General features: G+C 41.2%; 1 protein-coding gene across 2 annotated transcripts; it reads left to right on the forward strand.

Moving 5' to 3' along the window:
• Positions 1 to 137: 137 nt before the first annotated feature.
• wdr74 (WD repeat domain 74) lies at positions 138 to 5,001 on the forward strand (the record flags this gene model as incomplete). Of its 2 annotated transcripts, none has more annotated exons than XM_084064225.1 (6): positions 138 to 231; positions 1,487 to 1,756; positions 2,339 to 2,487; positions 2,789 to 3,002; positions 3,478 to 3,780; positions 4,756 to 5,001. In XM_084064225.1, the coding sequence occupies exons 2-6, from the start codon at positions 1,496 to 1,498 to the stop codon at positions 4,999 to 5,001; spliced, it is 1,173 nt and encodes a 390-aa protein (XP_083920351.1). In that variant the 5' UTR covers positions 138 to 231; positions 1,487 to 1,495. The 2 variants fall into 2 exon arrangements, with proteins under 2 accessions (XP_083920351.1, XP_083920352.1); XM_084064226.1 differs by having other exon boundaries at positions 160 to 254; positions 1,507 to 1,756.
• Between the last annotated feature and the right edge of the window lie 4,638 nt (positions 5,002 to 9,639).

Consider the following 9,639-nt stretch of genomic DNA (forward strand, 5'->3'; position numbering starts at 1 on the left):
AAACAAGCCCTAGAAAAACCGCAACCCGCCCGCAACTACCAATATTTACAAGCGACTTTACAGAAAAACAAGCCCAAAGTAGCTTATAATAAGCAGACATGGCAACACTGACTGACGTATCCATCGTCGTAACGTCGTAATAATGCGACGCCACACTACAGAGAGAGGAAAGAAACGCGTGTTGAACAACTTCTACCATCATTACAACTCGAATGATCTTTAAATAATAAGGTAATAAACCTGAAAAAACGCATGTACATTGTCAACCTTCTCATGATTTTAGCGGTACATCATGTCCATGACAGTAACATGTGCTAATGAGAGAGAGAGACCACGTGTAATGTTTAACCCAATCTACATGCCTAGCTGTAGAATACAACTCTCGTAGACGTATTTATGATTTCTGACGTTTTCAGTCTACGAGAGTTGTAGGGTTCACCAAATGGGGGCGAGGGTTCATGGCCAAATAAATATCAATTTGGGGTCCTTAACATTAAAAAAGTTTGAAAACGACTGAAGTCGTACAGGATAAACAAGTGATAGAACACTAAAATTTAATCTGATTACGGATATTTAATTGTGGGGTTCTGTCTCTTGATTGGATAAAATTGCTATCACGACCTGAACATTTAATTTCTGTTTTAGTGGTTAAATAGCTAAAGAGACCCTGTTACTGAACAAACATCTATTGATTACTAGTCTGTCAGACTATAGAGCTTTAACTTTTCATTCAACCAAAAATGTTTTAAAACAAAATATCACTTACACTACCTTTTTAATAACTTAATTGAACGGGGTCTCCCAGGGCTCTATACTAGGTCCCCTCCCCTTTCCCCTCAAAACAGTGTCAACACCAAATCGTCGTCCTCCAAAATAGGGACGCTAGGGTTCATGTGGTTAAGGCCTATCTTGATGCTGTATTTGGAGAGTAGAATCATATAATGTCAGTATGACCAAATTATTGTTAACGATTAGCCCTAGAATGGCTGTGATATTACATACATTTCATGTAATTCCAAATACACAGCCATAGATCGCTCCTATGCGGGTAGCAGACTGATATTGGCGGCATTAAACGTTGTGGCGCTGCGTGTGTACTCACCCAATAATTAATTCCTGCGACTTGGAGTCAGATACTGTCCTCTAGTTTCATCCATTTGAAAGGTCTGGCAGAAAACGTGTGTTTAGTAAAATATCTCCACTTTTCCCACGAGGCGCACAGACAAAATTCTCTGCTCCTAACGGTGCCCAAAATGATTGCTGGACTGAACAAATGAAAACTTCCTTTGGGGAGCACATAGGTATGGGGCCCACAATTGACAGGTGTGATTAATTACCCCACACCAATCGAGCTTGTAGATCTGCTACTTTTGCTGCTTTTGTGTGACGCTGTAGTATGATCAAGTAGGGGCATTAATTTACGAAAAATATGGAGATAAGAGGCCCGACAAAAACTATATATATACATATTTTGTCTTTCTTTCAGCCTCTCAGGATGACAGTGAGGAGTCAGAACATGAACATCTGGGTGGGGTCCGAGACGGGCATCCTGAAGGGAGTGAACCTGGTGAAGAAGCAGGCGCTGAACTTCTGCCAGATGAGCTGCCTGAGCCGGGACCAGGAGGTGTGTGCGCTGTGCTGGACTGACCCCACCGAGACAGAGGTCCTGATGGCCTCGCTGGACGGAACCGTCAAGACCTTCAGCACCGAGAAGGACCTCTTCACTGAGAGCAGGCGATGCGGGGACGCCACGCAGGTATAGGACTGTCCCTCGTCATGACTGTTTAGTTGACGACCAGTGTGCAAGCTCTCAACGCCTATTTTTATGAACATAATGCCCAAAATAGGGAGGCAAGGATGAAAGTGGTTAAGAGTGTGAATAACGATGTGGGAATTATTATGGAAATATGACATCTCTGTGACTTTCCTCCAGCTGTTTTTATACAGATGAATGAAAAAAAGGTCTTCCGATTATGTAAAATGATTGGTCATTGATTGATTGAATACTTTATTAATCAGAAATGTAAACAGCACGTGGTTCATTCCAACATTAAGGCTAAAAGGATGACACAAAAAAGTCCTGGGGACTTGTTTCCATTGTGGTCCTATGTATTCAATTCATCAACATAGCATAACAATTAACACAATAATACATGTCATCAACAAATACAAACACTATATGTACAAAGGAGAAAAAAGAAAAACGACAGCAGTGAATGACACCTCCTTTCGATGGGAATTTACATTTTCAATGGAAGGTGTCAGGGCATTCCACATTTTGGTGGCAAAGTAGTTGGTGATTTTTATGTAATAACTGTGACATGCCTGTGACACGCAGGGTCGCTTCACAGGCCTGGCTGTGATGAAGGACTCCTTGGTGACGTGCGTGGAGACGGGATTGCTGCGGGTGTGGGGCCCCGAGACGAGCGGCACAGACGAGTCCGCCAAACACGTGTTGGAGATCAACGCGGGGAAGAGCGTGTGTAGGTATGGCACCCCCATATCTTCAAAGCCTGATCCAAACTTACAACCCCTCCCGCTCACATCAGCTGTAACATAGGGAAGCTGTTAGAAACCTTCCCTAAAACACCCGGGACAACGCTCCACGCGTTCCAGACTCTTCCACCGGCTTCGAATGCTATCAATGCATTGAATGGGTTATTATTATTCGAGTTATTTGGGTCAGCCCTACTATTGATCCTAGATTACTATCTCTATGCATTTGATGTATTACCTCGTGTTTACCTTGCTTACTGTAAATCGCCTAAATTGTAATTGTAAATTGTAGGATGCGTCAGAACCCGGCCAAGTGTCACATCGTGGCCACCGGGGGGCAGGAGAACGGCCTGAAGATCTGGGACCTGGAGAAGCCAGACAAACCCACGTTCACGGCCAAGAACCTGAGGAACGACTGGCTGGAACTGAGGCAGCCGGAGTGGGTCCGAGACCTGGCCTTCATCCCTGACTCTGACAAGGTGGTCACCTGCACAGGTCATCACCAGGTCTGTACGCTGCCTTTAATACTGTCTGAGCACTTAAACACTTGGTTGACCCCCTCAGGGCTCTATACTAGTGACTTTTCTGTTTTCACTCTACATTAAATATCTTAGCTGAAAATAGTCGCTGTAGTTTTCTACTGCGGCTAGTTTCCTGCGAAACCTCCCCCCAGAATACGGATGCTGGGATGCTGGGGTTTAAGTTGTTAAACACTTCACACCCGGCGTCTCTATTCTGAGCATGTCATTTAAACAGCATACATACAGTACTACCTAATTTTTTTTTTTGATTTTATTTAGCTTTGAGAGCAAATGTAACCAAAAGTAAGGGTCCATTTGGTTACATTTGTATACTCTGTTACCAATGAAACTATTAACACTAAGGATTTGACTGTGTATGTAGTAACTTGGTTTAGGGTTGGCTATCAAGTGGTCAATTGATCAGACATGTTCCTAAACACCCCTCCCCCCTTTTGTTTAGGTCCGAATCTACGACCCCTCGTCGCCGCAGCGTCGACCCGTCCTGGAGGTCAAGTACGGCGAGTACCCACTCACCGCCCTGTCCCTGAACGCCGGCGGCAACACGGTGGTGGTGGGGAACACGCAGGGCCACGTGGCCATGCTGGACCTGAGGAAGAAGGGCCTGGTGAGTGGCTGCCTGAAGGGCCTGGCTGGCGGGGTGCGCAGCATCCAGTGTCACCCGACCCTGCCTGTGGTGGCCTCGTGTGGCCTGGACCGCTTCCTGCGCGTCCACAGCCTGGACGACCGCTCCCTGCTGCACAAGGTCAGTGCTGGAAGAAGTAGATTCTTTTTTTTACTTAAGTCAAAAGTGGCAATACAATGAGTAAAAAGTCCTGTGTTCAAAATGTTACTTGAGTTACAGTACATAAGTGTTTGCATCAAACACAGTTCACAAATTCATCAAAATCTTTTGAAAATAGCAGATCTACAAGCTCACAGTGAGACAATTTGAATAGCCGAAGTATAAAATAGGGTTTAAGTGGTTAATGTACGCTTTTTAATAATAGTATAATAATAGTAGTCATCATGTTGACTAAGTTGTACTGTATGTTCAAATGCTTTGTTGTGAAAAGAAATCATGACCGAAAAAAAACTAAAGTAACTAGTTACTAGTTAGATTACTGCAAAGTAATATGGACTAACTAGTTACTAGCACTACTAATAACTAAATTGCACTAGTAACAAAAAATGTCAAATAATTGTAGTAGAGTATAAAGCACAATATCTGCCCGAGATGTAGTAGAGTAGAAGTATGAAGTGTCGCAAAATTACTACTAAAAAAAAACTACTCATGTAAACTAACAAGGCTACTTCAAGATGGTACTGAAAGTACTAGTCAATACATGAGTACATGTACTGAGTAGGGCTGAAATGTAATTGTCCCTCAAATAATTGCTATTAACGATTTAATTGTGTTTCTGTTGTTGAACATTGGAACATTATGAATAAAAATTACATTTCTGTTTGGCTTTTAGGCTTCGTAAACTAATGTTGCACTGGGCAGATATGACAAATAACGTACAGAATTTAGTAACTTTTTACTAAAAAAAACATGAATAGTAGGAATAGCCGATCTAAGATGCGTCTCATTGTGGCGCGTTCTGTTTCATTTTCAACATTGAAATGATTATGACGATTATACAAAAAAGAATTGTGATTATCTCAAATAATTGCGATTAGGCGATGATGTAATAATTGTGACAGGCTTGGTACTTAGTTACTTTTCCAACCTCTGCAGGTGTACCTGAAGTCCAGACTCAACTGTCTGCTGCTGTCCAGCAGAGACATAGAGCAGAGACACAGCACCGGGGAGACGGAGACAGAGGAGGTGAAGGACGAAGGAGGAGAGGATGACGAGGTGTGGGGAGCCATGGAGGAGGTGCAGGAGGAGGAGGGGGAGAGGAGAAAGAGGAAGGAGGTGACGGCGGAGGAGGAGGAGGAGAACGGTACGGAGGAGAAGAAGACGAAAAGAAAAAAGAAGTGATATAACTGAAAACGTCATCTCCAGACACATGGAGGCTGGAGGAGGGATTCAGTAACACAATACAATACAGAGGATTCAGGTTCAGCTCTTGAATCAGACCAGAGATGTGTGATCGGTAGGGTTGGGATCCGGAACTGGATCCAAAATTGAGGAATCGGTTCATTCACAATTGGAACCGTTTCCGGAACCGTTTTCATCACACTGTCAGAGCTGGTATGTGGACTTCACGTCTGTTATACAATTATAATACCGGTGGCCCATTTGATTCCATTCGTACACTCTCAAAGTTACAGACGTGTAAGGGTTCATTTGGAACCCCCTATAGGAATCGTTAAAGGGAACCGTTAAGGAATCGGATCCCAACCCTAGTGATTAGAGCCAAACGGATGTATCGGTTTGGCCGATATGTCGGTCATTATTTGACTTTTTTTTGCATCAGTTTTGGCAATTATGCAGCCGATGTGTGCGGAATATAACCACTTTTAACCTGGCGTCCCTATTTTGAAAAGTTTTCAAAAAGTATGAGGAGAAAAAAAACGATATGATGCGTTGTGAGTTAGTCAATCGTCTTATTTTTGAAAGATTTTGAATAGGGCTCAAGTGGTTAAAAAAGTTCAGTTTATGTGCGTATTTCTATATTTACTTGTTTGCCTGCTTATCGACATAAACTGTAATCGGTGGTCCAGGACCCTCCAAAATCAGGCCCTAAAATGTCCCATCGGGACTCTGTCTGGATCATGCGATCAAGATGCATCTGACAAAAGGACACAAGAAGAGACTTCTGTGATGATCCTGGAAGATCATGACAACCAGCAGTATGTTTTTATGACTGGATCCCACTATCCTACTATTTATCTAGCGGGACAAACACACAGACAGACATACCCTCTCATAGACGGCTAGCCTCCTAGAGAGCCATGCTGTGATAACTGTTGACGTCACAGTAAAACAGTTGATATACAAAGTAAATAAAAACCAGAGAAATGTTTAACAGTTTATTGTGCAACAGCATCAAATTAATCTGTGAAAGGAAATGTACATTTTCAATAAAGAATGCTTATGCATATTTAAACTGCAAGTTTAACTGACAGACGGCTTGTTAGTGTTGATGTCTGTCAATATGTAAATCTGATTTGTCTGATCAGTCAGAACAAAGCCATAAGCTATGGTCAGATCCCATCAGAGCTTTCTGACCTATAACACAGAGACAAGGAACCAACCTTCACACAGGCATAAATGTACATTACATTTAGGTGCAGGAGAGAATGCACTGTTGTATTCCACATGTACACATCTTGTAACTTTGTTTTCTATGTACTTGTAACTGTTTCTCAAGTGTTGTACAGTATTAAAAGCATATCTGCTTTGGGATTTCCTCTGATCTTCGATTGAATATTTCATTGATATTTTTATGGGTACAGTAGAATAGGGTTAAAAGGGTTAAAAGCTCCAAATGGATGAGACACAGAAAAGCCAAAGGCTTTTTTCCATTGTGGTCCATAACTGGATCTATATTGATCTATAAAATGGTATCTTATAACATGTTTAACCACATGAACCCTAGCATCCCTTTTCTGGGCATGGCATAATAAGCGAAACATTGGGCGGAAATAGAAGATCTACAACACACCGAACTTGTAGATTGGCTTATTTTCAGCAAAGAGACATTGTGTAGAGGGGAAAAGGAGGGGACCAATTATAGGTACTAGGGGGACACTGTCCAACAAAGTATATAGGGTTTAAATGGTTAAAGGTAGAGTATAGTAGTTTTAGTATCATATACAGTATAAAATACAAAATGTATTAGTTCACACAAAAATAAATCCTTACTGATGTATTTTTTAAAACAGATTTCAAAGGACATTTCTACCTCACCATAAGTACTATGATCAGATTATAACAGAATATGTATACACCTGAGTCCTATGATGATATAACACATTATCTCCATCTGGTGCCAACATAAATCCTATGATCAGATAACAGAATAATTATACAGCTGTTAAGTCTCACCAGCCAAACTGTTGCCTCCCACAATTTTCAAATGCTTCCGTCATACAGTCTGGAACACGGAAGCTCTAAAAATGATCAGAGGATAAAGCGGATGTGACTCCTCCTCCCCGCTTCTGTCTCGTCTTTACAGTTGCGCAAATTTGTCCTAACATAAATCAAAATAAAAGAAGCATATATATCTTACTGCTTATCAGAAATGGAAATTCTAAAATAAAATGTAAAGATATTTTCAAATATTATGTATATCGTGAACAGAAATGACAAACAGATGACAGCTTCCGTTCTCGGCTTTCGGAAGGTGTAGTTCCAGACTATACGGCATTCGGAGATTGTGGAATAGTTGTCTGGCTACGCAAGACTAACCTAGTAGTAACATGAGTCCTATGATGATATAACACAATATCTTCACCTGGTACTGACATAAATCCTATGATTAGATTATAACAGAATATGTATACACCTGGTGGTTAACATGAATGAGTCCTATGATCAGATCAAGCAGCAGATTTGAACCGGAAACATGGTTATGTGCTATGGGACACTGAGTCGGAACAGGAAACGGGTATGGGTACACCTTCAGGAAACTCAGTTATGCATTTAGTCGTCACTGATTCATGAGTTCTGAAGAGCACAAATTTCCAAAACACATTACACATCATTACCAATAGACACGTTAACGCCAGATGTAGAGGCGGCATACGTAACAATGGAAGTTCCATTTAAGCCACAAACACAAAGGCACACGTGTTACAGGACTTCTACAAAGTTCTGCAGAGCAGACTTTCCCTTTAAATTGATATTGGTCCAATTGAGGCAAAGTAACAGTCTTTCATAACCACAGACACTTTCAGACTATCGCTCTCGGTGAAGTGAGCATGCTCATAACTGCATCCATAATTGTCCTGGAGTTTACCAGTAACACGTGTTTATGACATTATGCCAGGATTCATCTTGTCCACTGGAACGGTCAGTCAGGAGTTTCACAACACATATTGACAGTCCATAATTCTTCTATAAGACTAAAATATGGAGTTATCGTAACATCGAGACCTGTGGCCTGTGAGGATATTGCAAGTGGGCCCCCAAAAGAACTGACAAACCACTAAGATTTGAATGATAATATAACATTAGTATTTAAAGAATAATGTAAAAAACCAATCCAAAGTCAGGGACATGATTGGTTTCTTAGCAGCCTTTCTTCGCCGCCATTCTAGCAACTACCTTGCATTTAGAAGTCCCCAGATGTATCGGTAGGTCCCTGATCGTCTAGCTAAAACACCTGACATAAATCGGACAAAATGAACCACCTGGTTCATACTGTAACCAGAACCATTATGAAGCGTAACACTCCTGAGTGGCTTCTGGGAAACTGAGTTCATTTCGTCAGGTGTTTCAGATCTGATGTGCTCAAGACTACAGCCAGTTAACTACTTAATCACTGAAACAACTTAACCACAAAAATAATTATACATTATTTCGAAAATAGCAGATCTACAAGCTCACAATGCATCATAAGCCTGTAGTTCTTTTTTGAAATTGTTTTAATTTTAATATTTTATTTTCAACTACAATGACATGCTCAAAATTAGGATGCCAGGGTTAAAGTGGTTAAGGTAAAATAAGTGCAGTTAGGTCTTGTATTGTGCCTCTTCATTGTGTTACATGTTACACAACATAAACTGCTTCAGCAATATTTAAAGGAATAGTTCACCCAGAAAATTATTTATTTTCTATCAATTACACACCCCATGAAGCCTTGAATTTTTTTCTTTGTTTTTGACAAATTCCTATGCCAATAATTTGATGACCGGGTCTATTTCCAGTAGGAGACTCAAAGCGACTCCTTTGAGTGTCGTACCGGATACATTAGCGTCTTTCTGCTGGTAATCAAATTATTGGCTTGGGAATGCGACAAAAACAAAAACATCTCCATGAATTCAATGCCTCATGGGGTGTGTAATTGATAGAAAACTAGAAAAAGTGCTCCTCAGAGCACAGGTCTCCACCAGGTCAGGGTTAGTGTGGGCCAACAATGTTCAGAATTCGCCAATCAGGCTAGAATGTGAAAAATGGGACAGATCGGACTAAAGAGATAATATGTACCCATTTGCATGATGTTTGGACAACATCTGTAGGAGTAATATAAAAAAAAAAAATCAAAAATCGGACTCCTGGTGGCGCTATAATAGGGCAATGTTGAAAGGGTGGCATTTGTTCCTCAATGTAGTGCGAATGTGCGTGCAGAGTTTCACCGCAATCGGACGCTGCGATCATGATTTGTGGCGTTTTGTTCAAAACGGGCAACACACTCAGGATGGAATATGAAGAATTAAACAGATCCGTCTTGATCACATGACTATAGAGATCATGTGTACCGATTTGCGTGTGGAGTAATATCCAAAAATGAGTTTTACATAAGTCGGCCTCCTGGTGGCGCTATAAAAGGCAGATGTGAAAAATGCAGAGCAAAGTTTTTTTCATGGCCTCTAGGGAGTGCGTATACAAAGTTTTACACAGATCGGTGCAGTTCTAGGTAAAAGCACGAATCGGCCTGTTATAGCGCCACCATGAGGCTGATTTGAAAATGTTCAAGTGGCATTTCTTCCTCGGCCTAGTGAGAATGTA

This window comes from Gymnoscopelus microlampas (genome assembly GCF_963454915.1).
Source record: "Gymnoscopelus microlampas genome assembly, chromosome: 8".
In the NCBI taxonomy this organism is placed as follows: Eukaryota; Metazoa; Chordata; class Actinopteri; order Myctophiformes; family Myctophidae; genus Gymnoscopelus; species Gymnoscopelus microlampas.